This window comes from Clarias gariepinus, chromosome 2, assembly GCF_024256425.1.
Source record: "Clarias gariepinus isolate MV-2021 ecotype Netherlands chromosome 2, CGAR_prim_01v2, whole genome shotgun sequence".
NCBI lineage: Eukaryota > Metazoa > Chordata > Actinopteri > Siluriformes > Clariidae > Clarias > Clarias gariepinus.
The window spans coordinates 14,651,367-14,675,658 of NC_071101.1; the positions used below are offsets into that span (position 1 = coordinate 14,651,367).

The window sequence follows — 24,292 nt, forward strand, 5'->3', positions numbered from 1 at the left end:
ATAATCTGAGCTTTACATCAGCTCACCATGTGTTATGATTTGTGCATGCTGAAAACAGACACAACAAATCAAACTCTTGTCCAGAAGTACAAAGAAAAGCAGTGGATGTGAATCTCTACAGCTCCTGGAGGGAAGAACTGAAAAATGAGCAGCACTTTTAAAGAGAGCAGGCCTGCAGAGACTGCATCTGTATAGAGATTTATGCGCTGTAATGACAAGACGGCAGTGATCAAGATGACTCTGGGGACAGAACACACTTCACACTGCAGCTTGGGGTCAGGTCTCCAGAGCACAGTGTACAGATGCAGTATGGTCAATATTCCATTCAGCACTAATGGACTGTTGAGGTGGTCTATAACGTATACGTTTTCTCATTATAGCGCGTGTTTGCCGACAGTTATAAATCCATTGATCCGGAGTCGAAAGCGCCGGGAAAAGAGTGAAATGATCGGTCGCATCATCAGCGGCTGCGTGCGAGCAAAAGCAAATCAATTTCAATAATCATTTGCCGCACTTTTGGGTTTTCTGCTCAGAAACAAGCGTGGCGAAGGTTTGATGCATGGGTAAAATTTGCAAATTAATCTGCCTCCCAAATATGAAATATATTCAGGGTTTGAACAAATTTCGCACAACTCGCACCTCAAACTCTGAGCAGCAATTTGTCTGAATCCCAAATTGCTTCCTATTAGTCGTAAAGTGCTACACCGGGTAAAGGAGCCATTATTTCATATGGCATGTAACGCATTAATACAGGCAATGGGGAGCTATTTGGGATTCAACACTGGCTTTGACCAGGGACTTGAAATCCCTGATCAATTAGGCAAAACTCCCAAATGCGACAGCAACGATGTCAAAGATTTAGCTTCTGTAAAAGTTGGATGAACAAACTTCGTTGTGTAAGAGTTTTTAATTAGAGATTTCTAAAGGAAACCATACATGCAATTTGTATTAAAACCTTACTTACACGCTGTCTTGAAAATAATGCCTTATTATAATAATAAAACCCTTATAACACCAAAAACACAACAAAATCATTACATACTGCAGAACTATAAAACATGTAAAAAGATTTATGGGCAACTTTCATAATGCATGATCCATTGCATTTAGAAGAACAGGCATCCACATACCAGAGGAATTAAATTCCATAACAGCTTGATTCAGAATAATACAAAAACAATATACGCAATTTCTGGTCAGATTCCATGCGCACTGCCAGCTCAGAGATCCCTGCGTTACAATCCTCATTTAAATCCCCAGGTTATTCATCATTGCTAACATGATAAGGAGCTGCAGTGACATGAAGCAGGAGATGATCAGTTTATCTTAGGGTTGTGGGAAATGGTGAGGGGGCGCTGCTGCGGACGCACTCCCTAAGTAATGGACGTCTAAATATTCTCAGAAATAAGGTGATTTCATCAGCTCCTTGGAGGTAAATACAGTAGACATGCATAAAAAGTTTGCCAGAGTTACTAGGGACGAAATGAAACCTGGCACAAAGTGCCACATTTGTTACCCGTCGTATCGAATTGGGTATTAAGTCACGCAGGTTGGGTTTTCTGCTATGGTCGATAGAGTGCAGTAGGTGAAATGTATCCAATTTTCAATTTTGGCAAACAAAACCAGTTGATAAAACATTGTATCTTTCTTTTCCTTAAATAAAATTGATGTATTCATTGTTTTAAAGCACTTCAATGAACACTATCCAAGCTGTTTACTCCAGTTGACGGAAGAACTTGCTTTTTTTCTTTTCTTGTTTTTTTCTATAAAACTCCACTGCTGGTAAAGGACTAGCAGGGAAATCCTGGTGTCACTATGAGGTGAGTGTTCACTCTTTCTTACTCCATCACAAAACCCTCAGTTAAATATTTAAAAAATAGGTTTTTGACATTCTTTTCAAGCCCATCTGCCATATCTCTACAACCAGATGTGATGCGGTAATAGACTTTCAAAATGGAGCTTACTAAACCAGGAATCTGAAACTATGCAGAAGTCAAATCACAAAAGTCAAGACTATGTATACATTGCCAGCCTGTTGTAACTCAAGTCCAATTTTTCACCATATTGTAAAACAAATCAGATTTTTTATGCATGTATGAGTCACTTTTGTACAGTATGTGGTCCTTTGGATGGGAAACATATCTGATACATGGTCATGTGACTTAGATAAGAATGGGCAGATGCACGTGCATAGAGCTTTTGGCTTTCTTTCTTAACTGCATGGCATCCAACAGAGCAAAATCAGAAGCGTATATATATTGTTGTTGCTAAAATCACATCTATTGTTTGAAATACATGAGTGTTTACACGTGCCGTGTCAGAGGACAAATGATTCCACATAAGAGTCATAAGAGCTGTGATCACGCATGCAAATCTGACCTGACCAAAATGTCAGAATTGAACAATGTGGTTTGTAATGTGAACGAAGCCTTAATACCTGATTTGATGTGATGGGGCTCATTCGGTAGAAAACATCAACCTGACAACACCATCATTACTCGTAAGCACGGCCTGATGGACATCCAAGGCTCACCCATGCCAAAGGGACCCGGTCCGAGCCCAAAGTCAAACACCCAGCCCTTCACACACAGTTTCCTGCAGACAAAACGCACAAGCCTGCCAACTCCTCAGATCCCAATCTGATTAAGCACCTTGGGATTCGCCGGTCAAACAAGTCTGATTCCCGGAGGCCCCATCCTGCAACCCACAGCACCCAAGGGTTTCTCAAAGGTGTCCGAGACACCACTGCACACCCCAGAGGCCTTGCAGAGCCACGGCTAATGAACCAGAGACTCCCTGGTGGCACAAGAGGAACCCAAAACCTAGGTGATCATAAAGTTAATAGTTTTAATGTCATGGCTGATTGGTTTAGACACAAACCCAGCAGCTTGTTTTAAAATTGATATACAGAAAATATATTGTATAAATTGAACATAATTTATATAAGGCTCTCGCAAACTCGCAAAACCTCTGCCGTGGATGTTTTAATTAAAAAAAGATGTCTACAGTGTGTGTTTGTTCATCCATTTAACCTCCTGTGCTCCTTTTTATGTTCCATCATATTACTCGTACTTGGTACCTCCATAAAAATGATAGAAAACCATGGACCCACATTCAACAAGAAGTAAAATTCATCATTTACAGTTTCTTAATGCTTAGTCTGGCTAGTGGCTTGCTACGGAGATTTCTCAGCAAAAACCCATACATAAAGGTTCCTCAGCCGTTCGCTGCTCTAGAAGACCATCTTTATTTCATTTTCTTGAGGACAGGAGATGAAATAAAGTGAGTGACTAGGGGGAGGAGAGGGAGAAAACAGTGACTCCTCATGTGGAATGAGTTAAATTGGTGAGCAGGAAATAGCTTTCCTTCTCCCTCATACTTACTGCAATTCATCACCAAAGAAGACGTCAGCTAAAATGAGTCTGATGGAGAGAATGAGTGGAGAGAAGGGCAGCGAAGGAGATGGGGAGAGAGAAAGAGATCTGAACGCTCTGTGTCCTCGTAGAGAGGATCATGCAGGGACAGGCCATTAGCTCCGTAACCAGCCCGTCTGTACACAGCAATGTGCTAGAAAACACAACGTCTCTCTCTCTCTCTCTCTCTCTCTCGCTGTCCTCAGTACAGCTATAGAAAGCCCACTTAATCTCCAAGCTAGCATTTACCTCTATGTTTATAAAAAACAAAACAAAAAAATAAACCTGAACAGCAAATCTGAATGGGTCAGTGCTTGAGATGATAAGGACTTACAGATTGATTTCACAGTAACTCCTGGCTGAAACATCTTCCGAGGAAAAAAAAAACAGCTGGAAAGGATTCAAAAAAAGGGACCGAATTTCACTGTTTAAAACATTTCCAATATCAGTTTTTGCTTTATATTACATTTACATTACATTAATGTGGTAATTACAGTGCTGGCCAAAAGGATTAATTATAATAGTGCACAAAACAAGTAATGTCACTAATTAGTTCTGGCCCATCTGGCTAAAGAATGGCTGCAAATGAACTCAAAAATTATCACCTGTATGTGCCAATAGTATTCCACTTTAGGACCTACAGGCTGGGTCACCTTCAGGCCCAAAGCCAATTGAAACCTGTTGGACACTGGTGAAGACGGCAGCAGCAAGAAACGAAGAAACAGTCCTTTGTACACGATCTTCAGGAAGCAACCAAGCAGGCATGGATTAACGAGTGACACCAGAGTACTGCAGATGTCTTTTTGTCTTTTTTTTTTTTCTAAGCCCAGCCAGATGTAGCAGGTTTTAAAGAATAAATGACTTCTTACTAAATATTCATTGTTCTATAGCAATGTCATTGCACAAAAAAAGTAATTAGTGGTGCTTGCGAAGGAAAGCATCACTTGTATTATCTTGCAGACTTCTTTTTCTTTCTTCTTCTTCTTCTGTACACTAGACTTGTACCGTTTGTCGTAGCCCCCTGAAAGAGGTGTCAAATCATGTGGCTTATTCAGGAATGGCGTGCTATGACCTTTCCAAGGGGTGGGGGGTAAATTTTATAATCATGTAGACTTAACCAACATTGAGACCAACTTTGAGGGGTTCTTGTGCAGAGCAAGAATTTTGTAAAAATATCAAAGTTACCTCAGGATCATTGAGGAGCTGTTAAGCCACGCCCTAGCAACCACTTTGGAGCACCTTAGCAACCGATCCTGTAGACTGTCATTATAAAATTTTGCCATGACAAGCACACCTCTCATTTTCTTCAGAAAATCTACCTGTCTAGTTATTCTTGTTATATTAATTGCTGTCATTAAAAAAAATTATTGAGAATGAAATGAAAACATTGAATTTCACTTTTGTCCACTGCTGTAGAAGACATGACTGTGGAATCTTTTGTAAATTAGACTTTTAAGTACAGCATGTTATGTGAATATTAACAGGGTTGTGCAGCCAAATGGAATAATTACTCAGAACAGCATTCTTTGCATGTTTTGCAAATTGAATATGTAAATACACATGAACTAATCTCTAAAATGTCATTTGTAAAATATTGCGACCTAAGTATTATAAGATAAAATCTAATTCTGGGTAATAACTACAAAGAATAACAAACATCTTTAATTGTACACAGTAGGGCCATTCTCAAACCCAGAGCCACTTTACACCAGGATGATGATAAACAATTCTACAATAATATAAAAAAAAAAATCAGAAAATCCGCCCAAAGACACATATACAGTAGGTAGTGGTATTGGTAAGAACTTTGGCCTCACACCTTGAGAGGCAAGGGTTCGATTTCCACCTAAGGGTCTAAGGGTGTGCATGGAGTTTATATGTTCACCCCATGCTAGGTGGGTTTCCTCCAGGCACTCCGGTTTCCTCCCACAGTCCAAAGACATGCAGATTAGGCTAATTGGTGTTCCCAAATTGCCTGTGAGTGAGTGAGTGAGTGTGCTTGTATACCCTGGGACAGACTCCTAAGCAGCCTTGTACAAAATAAGTGGTACAGATAGATAGTGAGTGAGTGCAGTTGTAGGAAACTAACCAACAGAGCGGTTGTATGATCTGCCCTGACAAAAAGGGAGTACGACCCTGAAGTTTCTTATTTCTGAAAACAGTGCATCCTGAAAACTTTTATTTATATTATACGTCAGTGATTTGTCTAGTGCTTGTGAAAGGATGGTACATAATACATGCTTTTCATTTAGAGAAATATTTAATGTTCTGGAACGTCCTTGAAATGAGTTCACAAGTCTACTTCCCTCTAAATTAATAAGACAAAAAACACGATTCGACATATTCCAGAGGAAAAAAAGATAGAAAACTCTGCAATGACAGGAAACTTTACCACATTAACAGTTTTAACTCTGGTTTCAATTTGATTACGGTCAAAACTGCTTTCATAGAAAATTAATCAGCACCTTGTAACACCTGCCAAAGTAATAACGGCCCAAAATCCCACAAGGCTTCCAAAATATTTAACAAAATCGCTGTAATTGCTACATCTATTACATTTGCATGGCTATTTTACGTCCGTGTGAAATGTATTATACTCCTTGGATTATTAAATTAGATGCAGATTTCTGTTTTGTTTGTGAGCTCTTATTATGTTGGCGGGTGTTGCACACATTCTGACCAATCAGAACCGAGAATGTAACAGCGAAGTCGACACCTACCAACGAGCAGGGCCTCCCTTTCGGATTTGACCGGACTGGGTGGACCCTTGTCTGGGACACTCTCTTTCTCTTGACTGCAGGACACCACTGCAGACGTTGCTGACTCCTAACACACAAACACACACAGTTATATAATGCAAATTTTCTGCACACACTAAAACACACCGCAAGACATGGAGAGATTAATAGCATGCAGGGGGAGCAAGAAGCATGAGCAATGAGCAGTAAGTGCCCTGGCAGTACTCTACTCTGGAGTGAAATTGTGTGTGTGTGTATGTGTGTGTGTGTGTGTGTGTGTGTGTGCTGGGACTGTAAGGACAGACTGAGTTATGCCCCACTGTGACCTGTGTATAGCACTCTTCCTCTCTTATGTATAACAGTCTTCCTCTCAACACGCCGTCCCCCCTCCTCCTCTTGATTTGAGTCGCGTCAGAGTGATTGATGTCACCACAAATAAAGTTCACCTCCGCTTCACTGCCCTCTAATGATCTGGCACGTCACTAGCCTCGGCTACGGGACAAATCAGGGACGGGGCAAAGGTGGCGGGGGCGACTTTGTGAAATTGTAGCTGGGGGATTAATTGTTTTAGAAGTAACTGCGATACATGATATAATTATCTTGCTCAATTTTATGGCACTATTATATTGCATAGCATATGTATAATAAACAGCATGTATTAATAATGGTGTAATAAAAGTTCACACATAATCCCTGGTATATGACAGAGAGCCACAACAATATATAATTACCACACAGTATGTACACCAAGCAAAGTATATAATTAGTGAAAAAATAATATACATAGGCTATTATGCGGGAATTACGCGATAGAAAATCATAATAGTAAAACAGTATGGTTATTACATCCCGTAATACCGCGGGCTCGAAGGAAAAAGGTTGGGAACCGCTGCCGTGCGAATACATGCGAGCGATTTATGCTGTGCTGTATTGACAAATTCAAATACACTGCCACAGTCACCACCTGGATGTAGCCTTCCCTTGAATAAAGAGCCTTCCCTTGAATAAATACTGCAGTGATTAAGATTTAGTGACAAATATTTTACTCTGTGTCAGAAGAGTCAACTAAGAAATGAATGATTAAAACCTGGAATTATAGATCTTCAAGTAAGAAATGTGGTCAGAAAAAAACAACCGAATAGGCATGATGGGAGATTAAACTTATGTAAAATCAAATAGTTAAATAAAAAAATAAATTAATAAATAAAAAATAAAAAAATAATAAAATAGAACTTACAGCTATGTTTAATAGTGAAAGAAGGAGCATTTCAACACTCATAATGTGGAGAGAATGCAAGGGATTGGGACTAAACAGCTGTGCAGCCATAAGAGCCCCACTTTTCACTGAGGCTTTAATTTGCTAGGGAACATAAGGAATGGACTGTGGGACATTGAAAAAAGGTCTTATGGTTTGGTGAGTCTATTAATGGGCGCATCACGGGTAGAAGAGAGACGGAGAAAGTGATGCACCTATCACATCTGGGTTTGCTTCTGTTGGTCAGCTGACTACCTGAATATATATATATATATATATATATATATATATATATATATATATATATATATATAAAAATCTTCCCTGATGGCACGGATATATTCTAAGGTGACGATGTCATGATTTATCAGGCTCAAATTGTGAAAGAGTGGTTTTAGGGAGCATGAGAAATCATTTTCATTGTGTATTTTTTCAGCGTATTTTTTTATGGCCACCACAGAGTCCAGACCTCAACCCCATTGAGAAAGTTTAGGACGTGCTGGGGAAGACTTTACGCAGAAGTCTGACTCTCCCATCATCAATTCAAGATCTCTGAGCACAATTAATGTGACTATGGGTGGAAATACACGTTTGACATTGCATAAGCTTATCAAAATTATGCCATAATCAAAGTAAAATGCGGTCCAATAATATATTAGAGTCTGCGCTGTGTATTTTTATTCATAATGGAATATCGTTTTTATTTTTATTTGTTAAGATTAGTTAATCAGTTATTAATTTCTTTCCTTTGTAGTGAACATAAACAGTGAGCACACAGATTCACACGAATCTCTAGTAGCTTAAGAAAATGAGAATGGAGCTAAATATCACTGAAAAGCCAATATTAATATAAGTAAATAAATAAACACAAATGAAACACAACAAAAAGGCACTTTAACCTTCTTAGTTAATTAATCTAAAAGCATGCTTCCTTTATTTAAATATTATTATTATGCGGATGCAAATTTAATATTGTTTTCCTCTCCTTGAGCTTTTTTTTTTTTTAAATGCAAGTCCTGTTGATTAATGTGTTCGTCAAATAATTAATGATGCAGCGAGTTTTTCATGACAGTCCAGGACCTGTGCAGTCAGCTAGTTTATTCACGGCAATAAAATAAATGAAAAGACATTTCATTTTGTTATGACAGCCTGCAGTTTAAAATACGAGCCAGGAAAAAGAGACGGTCAGCCAAATAATTGCAGGTACAAGCAAGAGAGGGGAGAATGGAGGAGAAGAATGAATGATGCCATGCGTGGGGGGGTAAAGGTAGAGGTAGGAAGGAGTGGAGAGAAAAGCTGGTGAGAGAAATAGAGTAGTGAAGACGTGAGAGGGAAAAAGAGGAAAGGAGAGCAGCAACAGGAGCTAAAAGGGATGAAAGGAAGTGGCATTGGCATGAATCAGGGATGCAGAGCCGCATCTGCCACTTACATTGGCATGACTTGTGTTTTCATCGTTGCCTCTGTCCTCCCACTCCGGCCTCTCCAACTGCAGGCAATTAAATGCAATTAAAAACAAGGAGAGGTGTTAGTGAGTGATGCCAGAAAGAGAGAGAGAGAGAGAGAGAGAGAGGATGGTGCTGCTTACAAAGCCTCCAGAGGATATCAAACCTAAGATAATTATAACACAGCGCTGTCAAATATTCAAAATCTGATTGGTCAGAAGCTCTTGTCTATTTTTTTGTATTTTTTATAACAGCTGCTCTGACAGTGCTGTCGCCTAATTGAAGTCCCGTGTTTTGTATCGCATTGATGTGCTCGTTTAAATACATCAGTGTTTCTGTAGCGAAAATGGTGTGCATGGTGGACGATCTAAAGTCAAATACACAAAATCCTGGAATTTTTGACGTTGTGAAGTGCTGGTGATTGAGACATTTATGGAAGGAGTCTCCAGTGTCAGCGCAGTATCATCAGAGCATTGAACTGCCATGCAGGTTAGATTCCCGGGCAATGCACAAACCCAGCCCGTGTATGTGCCGGTCCCAGGCACAGGTGGAATGGGAGGGTTGTGTCAGGAAGGGCATCTGGTGTAAGATCGCTGCCAGGTTATATGCGAGTCAGATCATCCGCTGTTGCGACGCCTTGACGGAAGCAGCCGAACGAACAACAGTAGTCAAGATTCATATCTCAATGATTAACATTATTGCTATTTAACGTGAAGAGCAACGCGGAATAAAAATATACCGCTGGAAGAAGAAAGTAGAACACCTCTTGTTATTGTACGACTACAGCAGTAAATTGATTTCCTCTAGCTCTATTAATGTGGCAGATTCATCTAAGTATTAAGCGTGTGCCGCTTTTTTTCTTCGCCTCAGTACCTTCTACTGTTTCTCATAGCGAGCTCGTCTGATCAGACGCATCGCCGTTACAACGTCTCCGAAAGTTTCTCTCCGCTCTGGTTTATCTGCCATCAGTCAGCCAGGAGCTTAAAAACTGATTAGATGAAAGAGAGAGAGCGTGTGCGGCTTCACGCTGCTAAAGAAACAGAGGAACCTGCCAAAGAAATCAGCTAACCTGTCTCTATAACAAGATAACAAGCCAATTCTGACATTAGCTACCGTTATATTCTCTTCGCCATATGGTTCAATATCTCGCTTGACCCACGGACCTTGCTCAATAACACTTTTCCAGGCATTGCTGTGTCCCTGATGAGGGGTGTTTGTGTGTGTGTGTGTGGAAACAGAGCTAATTGAAAGCGTCTGGCAGTGAATGATGGTGTAGTGTGAGGACTGTGTGCTGCAGTGGTGTCATTTGTTCTCATTAATGCAGCACACAAAACCTTGGTGCTCTTTCAGAACCTATTAGAGCCCTAGTGAGGTCACAGGGGCATCTGGTTGCTCTCTCACCTCCCAATCAGAGTGGGATTGGTATTTTTAGTCTCGGAGTGTAAGTGGTCAGAAAACCAACCAATCACTGAAGTGTGTGGGAAACACATTCCCTGAGGGTTTTTTTTTTTTTTTTTTTTTTGAGAAAGTCATGAATAATCTTCCAAAGCTTTTGTTCATTAGGGCAGTCTTGCTCCGTTTGAAATCTGTTTAATATCTGATGAGTCTAGACTCATTAATGAACACTGTACTCAAACTGACAGCCTCTATTTTCCCATAATTACCTAAACACACACGCACTAAAGAACGGCGAGTGCTCCACTGCAGCGTAAAGCTCAAACAGTGACATATTTTCCTTCTGAAGGCTTTGTGTGTGAGTCAGAGAAAGCTATGTCATGTCCTTTGTTTTTTCTCAATGTGTACGTGTGTGTGCGCACTTGTGTGTGTGATACTCACAGGCAGGGTGATGTGTGATGCTGGGAAGGCTTGAATTCTGTCTTTAAGGCTTTGGATCTGACTTTCTAGCTGCTGTTTGTCCTCTGTACTCTTCTCCAGCTCCATCTCTCTCTGTTTCAGGTCATCACGGATCTTTAGCAGTTGCTGCAGGAACAAGAAGAAATGTGACATTTTACACAAACGTGCACACGCAGACCGCATGTGCCGAACCCCAACAGCCCACGCAAACAAAACAAAGTTTCATAATTATTTAATATCCAAACTTGGTCATGAACCAGGAAGTATTGTACACACTGTTTGTGAGATATGGCTGATACCTCTGGATCTGTAATGGAGTTTATGTCATTATGATTAGGAGGTATTTACAGTACAGTGAGACGAGAAGGCCGCATTACGGATGCACTAGGCGTGTTCTCCCTGCATACATGTGGGTTTAAAACTACTAAATCCAAATTGATCTTTTAATCATGTTCATGCTTAATCTTTGATTATTGCTTAAGCACATCCCAACTGATCATTATCCATTTCTCTGACAAAGCTCAGGTTAGACTGAAAAAAATTCACTTCATTTATTTGTACTAAAGTAACAAAATGTCGCACAAGCTGCGAAATTCAGAATTACGACTAGACATAATAATAAAAACCCCACGCGACACGATCGGGCAGGGTGGCGCTTGATCTGTAATGGGAAAAAAAAATATTACGAGTTTTTGTCGGCGCTGTTTCAGGTCATGTTAGCGGATCATAATTAAAGTTCGCCTTTGAGAAACAGTAAACCAGCTCGACGTGAGGTCTTGGCAAACAGAATAGGGCTCTGTCGTGTGTGTGTGTGTGTGTGTGTTTTGTTTCTCCGTGCCTCAGGCGCACTACGGAAACTAGACAGACTGAAACAAGACCGCGATTACCATCCTACAGCCATGTAATCAAAACCTGTAGTTTAGTGATGGGAAGTTTGAATTAGTTAAGTGACTCGAGTCTTTAAAAAACATTCATCAAAAAAAACAAATCTTTTTTTAAATCATTTAGTTCATTTCATTCTTTCGACCAGAAATAAAATAAAATGTTATTTTCAATAAAAAGACTCCCAACTTGTCTACATACACAAATTTTGTCTATAGTTCCAGTAATAAAAATATTACAATGCAGCTAAGGACATATTAAAATAAACAGAATAAGCAGCTCAACTCTCATATCTTCTGGTCCGAATTGTGGCGGTCTGGATTCAGATGAGAAAATGTATAAGAACTGCTCAATTCTGTTTCCTGTGTAATACACTGCATAGCGTCTATGAGAGCCATGTAACAAAAGAACGAACTATTAGAACCAGAAGACTCATGAGAAGAACCGCTCAATTCTATTTCCTGTCTAATGCATTAAATTGCATCTATGGGGGTCACATGACAAAAGAATGAACGATTCGGACCAAAAGACTCGAGACTACTTATTTCTGTTTCCTGAACATAACCTACAGAGGTTTTGCGATGCTTTGCACATGCGTCCCCAGTAGAAAATTACTTGTTTATTACATGGATCACTCTCTGAGACAACTCGTTCTTCTGAGTCGTGTTAAAGACTGGTTAAAAAAGAATTAATCGTTCAGGAACGACCCATTACTAATGTGTTGAGCATGAGTAAGGTCATGTTTTATCTTTATGTCTCATGTCTTGTGTTGATGGTGCCTTGGTTGTGGTGAATAAATAATACAGAGGAGTACGTTTTTGTGTTGTTAATTGCACTTGGAGCAGAAAGGGTATACCACATGTATATTCAGTTTAGTTCTTAATAAACAATTAATTTATATAAAAAAAAAACATGAAGCCCTAACTCCTGAATAACCGCAAACACTATTGTATAATAACACTCTTATAATCTTGTAATTCAACTTACTCACACTCGGGAAAGTGTATGTACATTTGTGTCAGCATGTTGTTTATCTCACACACACATACACATTACTACAAGCTGCAGAGCCAGAGTGTATGTTTTCACGGCAAAACAGGCTCTAGTACTTTTCTCGGTAATTCAGACTCACTGTGTCAGGGAAATGAAGACGGAAGCAGCCGGGGGCCTGAGTTAATCCCAGAGGAGTTTGATTAGAGCGCTGCCTGGGTGGTGGGAACAAAACTTTGCATACATTTTAATCAGAACCTACAGGGCTGCACATGCAGAGATTTTTGCAAAATACAAATCAAATTATTCAGATTGCTGATTTCGAGCAAACTGTTTACATGTACAATAACATCATCAATCTCTGTTTAAAATGTACATGTGATCTGCACACACTGTGGCACCACATTGAGGTGCCATACTGGGAAAACGAGCTCATGATATACTGCTTGATTCAACTGAGCAAAGCCTGATGTGTCAGGTATTAGACGTGTCTTATTATGCAGTATTACACAATATTAAATCTCATCTATTTAAAGGTGAGCAGACCATGCTAAGGTGTGTTATACACCAGTGTTCTGACCTATTGGCCAGTAGGTAGATAGGTGAGTTCAAACCTTAAAGAGCTGCTACCACTGGGCCATTGTACAAGTCCTTAACCTTCACCTGCGCAGAACAATGCAAGTCATTTTGGACAAAAGTGTCTGCCAAAATCAATAAAGGTAGCACTGTTCGGTGATCCTCAAGTCAATGTTTCTGTCAATGTTTTTAAGCCAACAATACAGCTATATCAGAGTAAATCAACAATGAGAATGATTTACACTTCCCTTCGAGAGGCCGAACTAATTTCACTAATTTCACTCATTCCCTACCTGCATGTTGCCCCAAACAAATTATACCAGAAGAACTAAAACAAGCAATTCATCTCTTCTCCTACATCTTTTAAACTTTTAAACTCTTGAAATCTTAGCTGTCCAACTATGGACTAATATCAAATCTCCCCTTTAACCCCAAGATCCTAGAAAAGTTATCACAGCAGTTATGCTTATAAATACATAAAAATAACATTATCATTCAGGATTTGGGCTTCATTGTAGCTCAGAAACAGTGCTGGTTAAAGTGGTAAATGGCCTCAGGGTTGCACCTCTTTACTTGTGGTGTTTGCTCTCTGCAACATAAATTATACTATCCTCCTTGATAGATTAGAAAATGTAGTAAAAGTTACAGGAATGGCCCTCCCCATGCTCACTTCTTACTTCTTACTGTCAGGTGTTCCACAAGTTTCTATTTTAGGCCCAATGTTTTTTTTCTCTCTCTAAATTTGCTTCCTCTGGGTAAACTTGTTTATTACATGGTATTAGGTTCCATTGTTATGCTGATGACACACAATTGTATGTTTCAGGACAGTAGACACTGGATTCCTAATAACTTTATTCTATATAATTGTTATAAGACAAAAGTACTGGCCTTTTTTTATTCTCTTAAATATAAGTTGTGAGATGAGAAATATACTACCATCAAACGGTGGAGAAAACTAGTTCATGGAGCTTTTTATTAAATTGCCCTTCACTCTTACAAGTTCACACAGGTTTGCTATCAGTGGAGCGTCTGGCCACTTTATGTTCCTCATGTTACCTTCTGGCGCTCCTTTTTAGTTACGCTGTCAGAGCTAGTCCTGCTGGAGTACTTGCTTACACTCTGCACACAATGTACATTATCCGTCACCATTATGAGATAATGAGCATACCTAATTATCTTTCTTTCTCTCTCTCTCTCTCTCTCTCTCTCTCTTTTCGCACATGCTACTCTTGAGATACCAGTAATCCTGACCACTTCTGAACCTGCCTGATCCAATCTGATGACCTACTTCTGTTTGGAGTTCTCATCACATGGAAACCACTCGTTATTGTTAAGAATGGCCCCATATGGACGGCCTTAATATAGACTTAGAAACCTGATAAGTTTAAAAGAGAGAAGGGTCCAGATGATGCATCCACCGCGCCTCGATACACTTGCTGGCCGAGAGAGAGAGAGATATATGTTCTCTCCAGTTCCTATGAAAATAGGTTGTACTGTAAGTCCTAAGCCAATTCCTGAGTGGATATAACGTACATACTGTATGTTTCATGTCCATCTGATATTAACAGAAACGGTCTGATAGAAATCCAGGAAAACAAAAGAGTTTCGGTTGAATCATAGGACAAAGGACGTATTACTCACAGACAAAAAAACAAAAAAAAAGATGGACACATGGGAAATTTACTGTAACACTCTCTAGGAGAAGAACTATCTGACAAAACATAACAAAACCATAACGATGGCTTTGGACTGCAATCAATATAAATAGTTTGCTGTGGGTTAGGACTACAATTGCTATTATAGGTTTAGGAATGCAACTGCGTCTCAATCTGTAAACAGCTGATAACTTCAACAAAGTAGACTTCCTGTTAAAACTATAATAATTTTTCCTGGATACACAACTTCACTTTCGGCCTAAAAGCACACAAATAGTGAAGGGAATTATTTATAATTGCACTATCTGGTGTTACCCAGATAAGGATAGTTTCCCTTTTGAGTTCGTTTTTTTTCAAGGTTTTTTTTTCCTCATGTTGTCTCAGGGAACTTTTTCTCGCTACTGTTTGCCTCTGCCTGGCTCATTAGGGATAAATTTATAAGTGTAAAACCTATAGACTAAATTTATATAATTCTGTAAAGCTCCATTGTGACCATGCACGTTCTTAAATTCGCTGAATTAAATCGTTCTCTTAGGAGAGTCTGTTTTACATTTTCAGGTTATATTTAATGAATAAAAAAAACCCAAAACTCTAATTACACACATTTTCGAATGGTTATCATCCAGGAACATGTGTGCGTATAAAACTCTACTTGCCTAATTAACACATACTGTATTTGGTGGAGTCTAAATGGCACACTTGCAGCCGCATGGTTTTCATTTGTGCATGCAGGCCTCCAGGCCTTAGTCGTCTCCCTTTCTTCATTTTGAGGTTTCAGAACGGTGCTCCTGAGAGCAGTCTATGTGCCCTTCATGCGCCATTTGGTGAAGCGGACTTGGCAGCCATCCAGGACTCACGACTCCTTTCGAATATGAGCAGGGATCAAACACTGCCAAGGGGTCCAATGCTCTTCAAATAAAGTGTCCTAAAGTGTTTTTCAATATTAATTGAACTCCGACAGCATTCGGGTTACTTGTGTGAAAGTAAGCAGTAAAATACTTAATTAAATCAAATATCAACCTTGACCTGATGTTTATAAGTACCTAATATAACAGTATACCCAGCCTTATTCCTGCCCACACAGGACTTTACTGTATATACAGCGGAGGTGCACTATTTCAAGTTGTCAGTGTGATCTGTGCGGTTTATTAGTTGAGGGCTTGACAAAATTATAAGCTTCATTTGTCTCAGAATGGAAACGTTTACACTTTCATCAATGAATCATGTTGCAACCAATTATTTCTAATTATTTCCCGCTCCTATCGTAAACAAACAGTCCACTCGGGTGTCTGAGTGAGTAACGATTGAGCGAGTTTTTGGCGAGACATGGCATGCAGTATTGAGGACAGCAACAAATACTAGCTTTTACAACATCCAGGCATTCATAACATCAACTCATTATAGACCTGAAGGAGACGCTCCAGTGTTTTAAGGATTGAGCTAAGGTAAATAACCTTAACTTCATCAGAATCTTCCAATGGCGAACTTCTAACCTAGATATCATTCAAGGTGCATTCTTAATTTTTTTTATTTTGTATTTTTTTGCAGTACGAAAAAAAAAAAAAAATTCTGTCTGGTCTTTCAGGAACCGTACATACGTTTGATTACGCCGCTACAGATATATACGCAACAGTATAACAGACTAGATGACTAGGTGACATTCCAGCATCTAAGGCCAGGGTATACTTGAAAAAAAAATGGCAGCATAAATCCTTGAAGGTCAAGGGCTCTATTTAATCTGCGGCAAGCTCAGATTTATTTCATTAACAACCCAAGAATGTCACTAAAAAATCCGCATGATGTTCCTAGCCGTTACTACTCTCATCCTTTATGCACACTGTCTCTGTGGCTGTCCGTGCTTTAGGTATAACTGTACTAAAAAAAAAAGAATAAATAATGCATAGTCATTAATTATCATTAACATAAATTTGAATAAGCGGCTCATTAGACCAATCTCCAGCAGGTATTGTTCATGCTGAAAAGAAAACTCCATTAAACTATAAACACAAGTCTATAATAATGATAATAACCAACCTCTTGACTTTTTTATACAATAAAGCCTCCTGAGTGTCTGGTTTATTATTAATGTCTCTAATTTCTTTACATGACAGAATCATGTCTCGTCTTGCATCGTGCTGCAGTTTAAGAATATAGCGTGATGTGTGTGTGTAAGTGTGTAAGTGCGATATGTGAAGGGTTGCACCTTTTGCATGCCCTGCAGCGCTTGTTGTAGGAAGCTCAGCTGTTGTTGGCGTGTCGTGTCTTCCTCGCTGCGCGCAGGATGTGCTTTGCTCTGTTCCTGCTTCAGCAGCTCCACCTCATTCCTGTAGGCATCCAGCTGACATCGCAGGCTGTCGTTCTCCTCCCTCAGGGCCTCCACCTGCGCCAGTGGCCCTGAGAGAGACCGGGAGGGAAAGGGAAGGCAAGAGAGAGAGAGAGAGAGAGAGAGAATAGCAATCTTGAATCTTAAATCTTGAGAGAGAATTGAAAATGAGAAGAAATTTTGATAAAAAACTAAATCCAGATAAAGATATTCAGATTTGGATCCCTTTCCAGATGCATTGTAACACCCGAAAAGCACTTTGGGAAAAAAAAAAATGCCTAGCTGACAAAACCTTTTGTTGTTTCCTCTCCTTAGGTATTTTTGTGGAAGTTTACTCAAGCGTAACCCTGTAGGACATTACGTTTTATTTCTTAATTTCTCCTCTTTATGAGCGCAGTAAAAGAAAATTGGGGAGTCTAGTATTTAATTGTTTTGCTAGACAGTTTGCTATTCTATTAACAATAGGATATTTTACAGGCAATAACCTACCGACTTTCAGGCTCACTTTTAAAAGCCGGAGTTTATTATTATTTGTTATGGATAAAGTACAGCAGAGTGTACTTTTACAAATCAGGTGGTAGGATGCTAAAGGCTTTACATCGTGTCAGGAACATATTGTTTTACCCGTAAGGTGAGCTTGGATGTGGCCCGAAGTGAGCTTAAAATTACCACTGCATCCTCAGACTTTAAACGTCAACGCCTTTACTGTTTATTCCTTTCAAGCACTGACAACAAAAGCCACACTCTTCCCCATGTTATGTTTAAGCCTAAGCTTCGGAAGCTCAGACTTTAAGAAAGTTAGATGAGGGGAGTAAGAGGGAGATTGTACATGGCAAAGTTGTATATGTAAGAAAGGGAAAATAAAGCAGGAATTATTTTGCATGTGCGAAAGAAAGAGAGAGAGATGAAATGAATGATGACAGCGAGAGCAACATTTTGACTACAAACAAGGACACATGAGGACAGAACACGAGGGCTGGAAAAGGCGAGGTGAAAAACAATACATGAAGCGTGTGCTCATGCCGAGATGAGAGAGCAGAGTTAAAAGAGTGTGTGTCAGGAAGAAGAATGAGAGAAACACACATCATAATAGCTAGGTGAGGTGAGGTGAGGTGAGGTGTGTGTGTGTGTGTGTGTGTATATGTCCGTGCGTCTATGTGTGTCTGTGTGTATGGAGACAATAAGTCACCCGCTGATGGTAAAGCATAGACAGGAGAGTTAAACGTGTGACCGAGAGACAGGAAAGGAAAAAAGAAAGTGTGAATGGGAGAGAGGAGAGAAAGAGAGAGAGAGAGAGAGAGAGAGATAGCTCAGGCCAAAATGGGTCATTTCTCTGTGCTGAGCTGCTATCTCGAACTAATTAGGGAGGATTAAATAGAGGGGATGTGTATTGCTTAATGCTTGGCTTAATGTGACGTCGGTGCTGTTATCAAATGAATGTAATTAAACGATGGCAATATGGTTATTTCTATCCCGTCGCTCTTTTGTTCAGTCAGCTCTTAGCAATCAGTCTGAGGAGAGGAAGAGCAGGCAGACCGCCAGGGGAAAGCACGCCATTTATCTGGGGCTTGGAGCTGGTGCAAGAAAGTCTTACAAGGAAACGCCAGCTCGGTTTTACAGATTTTTCCTATTGAATAAAAAAACGTTTAAGAAGGTGTGAGAAGAACTGATTCGTCGGATCGAGTTCCTTGCCCCTCGCCATCACTCAATAGGAATAGGAAGTGCTGTCCGTGAGGGACAAAAACCTCTCATCCCAGATATACTGTACGTCTATCCTCTGTCTGGACCATCACTGGTTGATTAAAACCAGGGTTTCACTGTCAGGGAAACGGTAAAGCAAACAAGGACACTTAATAACTGGGAACTCCAGCCCTGGAGGGCCATAAATGGGTATGTTGATGTGTCCACATACATTTGGCCTTTAAGTGTACAAAATGGTTATAATATCGCCTTCTTTATGTATCTCCATCCATCCATCCATCTTTGGAAACACCAATTAACCTAATCTGCATGTCTTTGGGACTGTGGAAGGAAACCAGAGTACCTGGAGGGAACCCACCAAGCACAGGGAGAACATGCAAACTCCATGTCTGTGAAGATTCTCAGTCATCCAGGTGAGGTTATCTGAGTCAGGTTGAGTCATGTCAACTGGACTTTTCTTAGTTTAGTTTAGAAACATTTTACTACTTATTCAAGTAGCTTCTTCAGTCTGAGGTTCCTCGTATTTACGTCTCCATGCACACAGACGCAGAGGCGGGAACCAAACCCGGACCCTGGAGGAGCAAGGCAACAGTGCTAAACACTAAGCCACCGTGCTGCCATATAAAGATATACACACAATGAATATACAAACAATACTCTCTGCAAATCTGAAATCTTCTGGTTCTGGAGGTGAAGGTTCCTGTACCTTCTCTTGTATGGAAGAAGGGCAAGAATTTGGTCACTTGAGTGGAAAAAGGCCCTGGTGATACTGTGAGGTCTGAAAAGACATCTACTGTGGTGAAGGTGTTTAATGGCTGAGTTATCATAGATCATAGATCTTCAATATACAACGAAGATCCTCTAATGATAAACAGGCGATTAAAGAAAATCACAATGTTCTGCTCACATGGCCAGTGATTAGGTGCACTTACATGGTGGGTAACATTAGGTGGAGTGATGAGTTTCTGGGAGGGAAATTTGGCTTCCGTTCCTAATCGGTAAACTCTGTAAGCACAGCTCTCTCCCTCTTCCAATATTTACTTTCACCCACTGGGTCTCTGGCTGAGGAAGTAGCACTGATTAGTTCCCAATTTCTCATGTGGTAAAGCGTCTAAGCAATCACAGATGAGGCTGAATTCTGGATTTATCAGTTGGGAAGCCTAATCAATCCATAAGGTTAGAGACGAATAAAATTCTGATTAAATGCATTAAGCATGGAGATGCAAGTCTTATCAAATTCTTGTAAGCTAGAATCTTTAATCGGACCGCTTTCAATTACTCTCACGATCCATGTCCATGTATAAATATCCTTTAAAATCAGTTTGAAGCCAGAAGGATGTGTTGTTCTGTCCTTTAACATGATGGCATCTGAATCTGTGTGGGTTGAGTTATGGGTGATCCTTTTAGCATCACAGCCCATGAGGTAAATAAAAGGTTCATACTCCACCAGAATATCAGCATCATCTTTTGGTCACAATAAAAAAGAGTTATCCATCCAGTCTCTGACAGCTAAATCAGGCTAATATAAAATAAAATAAAAATATCATACAGAAGAGGCAGGGTGTGCATTTCTGTCTTGGCTGAGAGAAGTTCAACCTCCCTCAGCGTCGATAAGTGCGAAGATCAGGTTGTTGAACGACAGGTGTGGAATATTTCCTTTCACAACGCGGGACAGTGTTGAACGGATCTAATCATTATCCAAGTAGATGGCATGCCCTTTCTCCCTACCGCGCCATCCACTCGCACGCCTCAGAACACGCCGTCGGAGATCGTAATCGTTGTTTCCTAATAATTGAGGTCGCACCTGAAATGAAGTGTGGATCAAAACCTGTTAAACGTACGATTACATTTGCATACATCTGCATGCTAATAGGTGTTGCTGTCACACCTGGGGATCGGTGATAGTGCTGGCGGGATCTGCGACGCTGAGATCGGGGTTGGGCCCGACTAACAGAAATTTTCTTGCGGATGTGTCAATCAGAAAGTTGCGAAAACAAGCTGCAACGATGATTTTCCCAGCATGCACCAGTAGCTTGCGGTGTGCTAAGCAGCTCTGGTGCGGAGCTGGCTCTAATGACTCGTCAGTAACGAGAGCGTAACGGAGCCGAAGAGCTGAGCGAGCAGCTGGCGGAAACGTTCTCAGCTGTGCGCTGCCGTTTTCGGCCCGCCAGAGGGGTTTATGGAAGCATAAAGGTCCTTAATAGTTTTGTAGCACGGCGGAATCAGTCGCGAGCTTGATTTGATGACTTGCTCTTGTAGACTAATGGCTCCTCTGCCGGTGATGAGACTGACAACGGGGACAAACCGAGGACTGAAAAGACAGACTGATCATTGACCCAGCCATAACCTTTAATGCTCTCTGATTTTTCTCTTTCCCTGGACAGCTAATTATTATTTGTTCATAGTGCTGGAATGTGAATGAAGTGTCAAAAAAAAAAACAAAAAAAAAAACGGTGGCCTTGTTGTAAAATATGTCTGGCCTCCACATGAGGAGTCAAGGCCAGGGCTGAAGTTCTAGGAACTTTGTTAATAGTTGCTTTTCTGCAGAACCTGCCTGAGCCTGCTGTAGTGACTGTTTCTGACTGGTACCACATAATCTTAATAGACTAACCTAATCTTTTTACATCGCAGAATTGGCAATGGACAAACAACAAAGAAGAGAAATTCTTCATTGTCAAATTCACACAATAAAGAAAAAAAAAAAAGCAACACAACCCTGACCATGTTTGCATTCTTGAGGTACCATAGCAGCTGCATCCTTGAAATAGTGCATGCTTCATTCCAAAAAAAATAAATGGATTGGGAACTCTTTTGTACGTCAAGTGCGTCCTAAACCTCGGTAGAAATGTGCCGACAGCAGCAAACATGGCTGATTTATTTAAAGCCTTGCTTAGGATCGGCAATCTATGCGTTTTCTTAATCCTGGGGGATTCGTGCGATGCCAACGAGGGCGCAGTAATTTTCTCTCGACTCCCCTTTTCTCCTTAAAAGTGTCAGCGCGTTTCTGCCGGGCGTGATTTCTCTGTCGCGAGCATGAAATGAGCAAGCCATCGCTTGCTCGCACGGATTTTATGGTGCCTTTCGACAACAATGGAAAGAGGCTTCTTAATGACCTAATTACCACCTTATCTAATCTGTGCTGCTGTGCAAACGACTGGGACTTCCTGCAACCCAGCAAACAGAATGACGCACGTAGAGTGTGGCGCTTATTCCGCGCTATATAATCCCTACTCATAACAGGGATTCAGGATGAGCCTGCGCTCTAGTCGTATTATAATTGTAAGGCCAAGAGCTGTGCATACACTGTGGTTTCCAATTACAATTCTCATGACACTCTGCAAAGTTGTATTGGGTCTCACAGGGACCTGGTAATTCGCTGACGAGCTAATCAGAACAGCACCAAAAAAAAAAAAAAGGGTTCCTGTCCCATATTTCTCACATTTAATGAGGGGGAAGCTTGAAGCTGCAGGCACTGAGAGCATTGAAGTGGGGGCATCTAGGAGATCTCCACTGCTGAGACCTGCTAAGCACACACACACACACAATCGGATGGTGTGTTAGAGGATTATGGGTACCTGAGTCATCAGAGTCTTTGCTCTCCGGTGCATCCTCCATGTCATCGTCTGACATTTCCATCTCCTCTTCCCGGCGGATTCCCATCAGCTCCTCGTTATGGATGTTTCTGATTTCCTGCGGAACAGAAGCAAAACCTTAAAATCTGAGGCCGCGGCGGCTTTATCGCAGAAAGTTTATGAATTAAAAATGAAGCCTGTTTTTTTTTTTTTACGAGCTCCTAGCAAATGCTCTAAGCAAAGGTGAAATCAAACTAGGAGAATGTTTAGTTGTCCTTGTTGGCTGACCTTGCCTTGTTAGATAAATACCAAACTAAAACCATGTTTTTTTTGGTTGTTGTGCGTTTTATTGCTTGGCATCGATGCTTGAATGAGATACAGATTTGCTGGGATGAACAGGGGGCGTATGGAGCAGATGTCTCTGCATGGGTGCTGCCTGCTGGCCCACCTAATGGGGAACTCACCATCTAATGAGGTGTGTGCACGCATTCACTTACATAAAAGCTGCTATGGGAAGAGATACTAACTCCCAGAGAAACTAAAGGCTTAGTGTAAACACCACCATCTGCCTGATGCTGAGGGGTCGAACAGGTAGTGCAAACACAAACACACCCATCTGGCCAGAAAGAGAGACAGAGAGAGAGAGAGAGAGAGAGACAGAGAGAGAGGACAGAGTGGCAGGAGCTTAGGTTATACAGAGAAATTTTTGCGAGGGATGGACAGAAATAAGACGTCTGACAGAACTCTAATCTGGTGTGCAGCAGTATTCCTTTTGAAGTTGCCTCTGTAAGTCCAGAGATTACAACTGTCAATGTATGAAGCCACACAGCCTGCAGCTGACAGCAGCCACCATTCAATTCAAAGCTACCTTAAAAAAAAAAACAATCAACACGGAGTTAAAATCCAAAAATGAATCGACACTTGATGAATTGCTCTGGCTCCCAGCTCGCCTACTTCACATCAAAATGCTTTCTGTACTCGATACATCTTCATGTACTACTTTCTGACCAGTCAGTCGAGGCAAAGCAAGTATAAGCCTGACCTCCTAATATTTTCTCCATCTTTTGATTGCTGCAAATAAACCAGATCCCCATGTCGCCCCGTCCGCACTGTGGAGTCCCGCTGGGAGGAATCTCGGCATCGGGACAAACTCCGATCTAACACTATAATGGCTGTTCTGAAAGATTAAAAGAAAGACCCTCTAATTAACAACTTGTTCATAATTGAGCTCCTTACCTTCAGAATGACACGGAGCAGCTCAGTGACTGGACACGCAGGGATTATGAGCATCAAGTCACATTACCAGCGCTGAACTCCATCTAAAATGCCCTCACGTTTAGATTAAACAAAATACGACATGTTTATCTCGCTTAAATAAAAAGCCAAGCCAAACTTAAAAAAACCCTAACTTCAACATATTTTGATGAACATCAACAACATCTTCAGGAAGTTGATTGATCGCTGATGCATTCATGACCCAGATGATTTACATTTCGTGATGCCTCCACTAAAAAGCTGAAAACAACAAAGTGACTACTAAGAACACTGAGAGCGCCTCTTAAATGCAGCGTTTTCCAATAATGCAGCTCAGCCACAGCAGTGCGTCACCCATCACAGAAGCACACTTTTTCCTGCTTTAAACAGGACACAGATTCTTATGTCCTCATGTCTTTATTTATGGATCGCGGGAAGCCTGGAGCCTATCTCAGGAGACTTACGTAGGGCACGGGGTGGAGTACACCCTGGACAGGGCGCCAATCCATCGCAGGGCACACACACACACTCATTCACACACTACGGGCAATTTAGGAACACCAATCATCCTAACCTGCATGTCTTTGGACTGTGGGAGGAAACCAGAGTACCCGGAGGAAACCCACCAAGCATGGGA

At 40.8% G+C, this 24,292-nt stretch overlaps 1 protein-coding gene across 4 annotated transcripts in view; it reads right to left on the minus strand.

Moving 5' to 3' along the window:
* Positions 1–24,292, minus strand: part of enox2 (ecto-NOX disulfide-thiol exchanger 2) — a 290,449-nt gene that overhangs the window by 7,619 nt on the left and 258,538 nt on the right. For 3 of the 4 annotated variants that reach the window (XM_053476469.1, XM_053476477.1, XM_053476485.1), the window contains 5 exons: positions 22,405–22,519; positions 17,009–17,199; positions 10,685–10,828; positions 8,836–8,892; positions 6,134–6,239 (listed from right to left, as the gene is read on the minus strand). In XM_053476469.1, coding sequence (XP_053332444.1) covers positions 6,134–6,239; positions 8,836–8,892; positions 10,685–10,828; positions 17,009–17,199; positions 22,405–22,519 — 613 coding nt within the window. The remainder of the gene's footprint in view (positions 1–6,133; positions 6,240–8,835; positions 8,893–10,684; positions 10,829–17,008; positions 17,200–22,404; positions 22,520–24,292) is intronic. The other variant, XM_053476492.1, reaches the window with a different exon arrangement.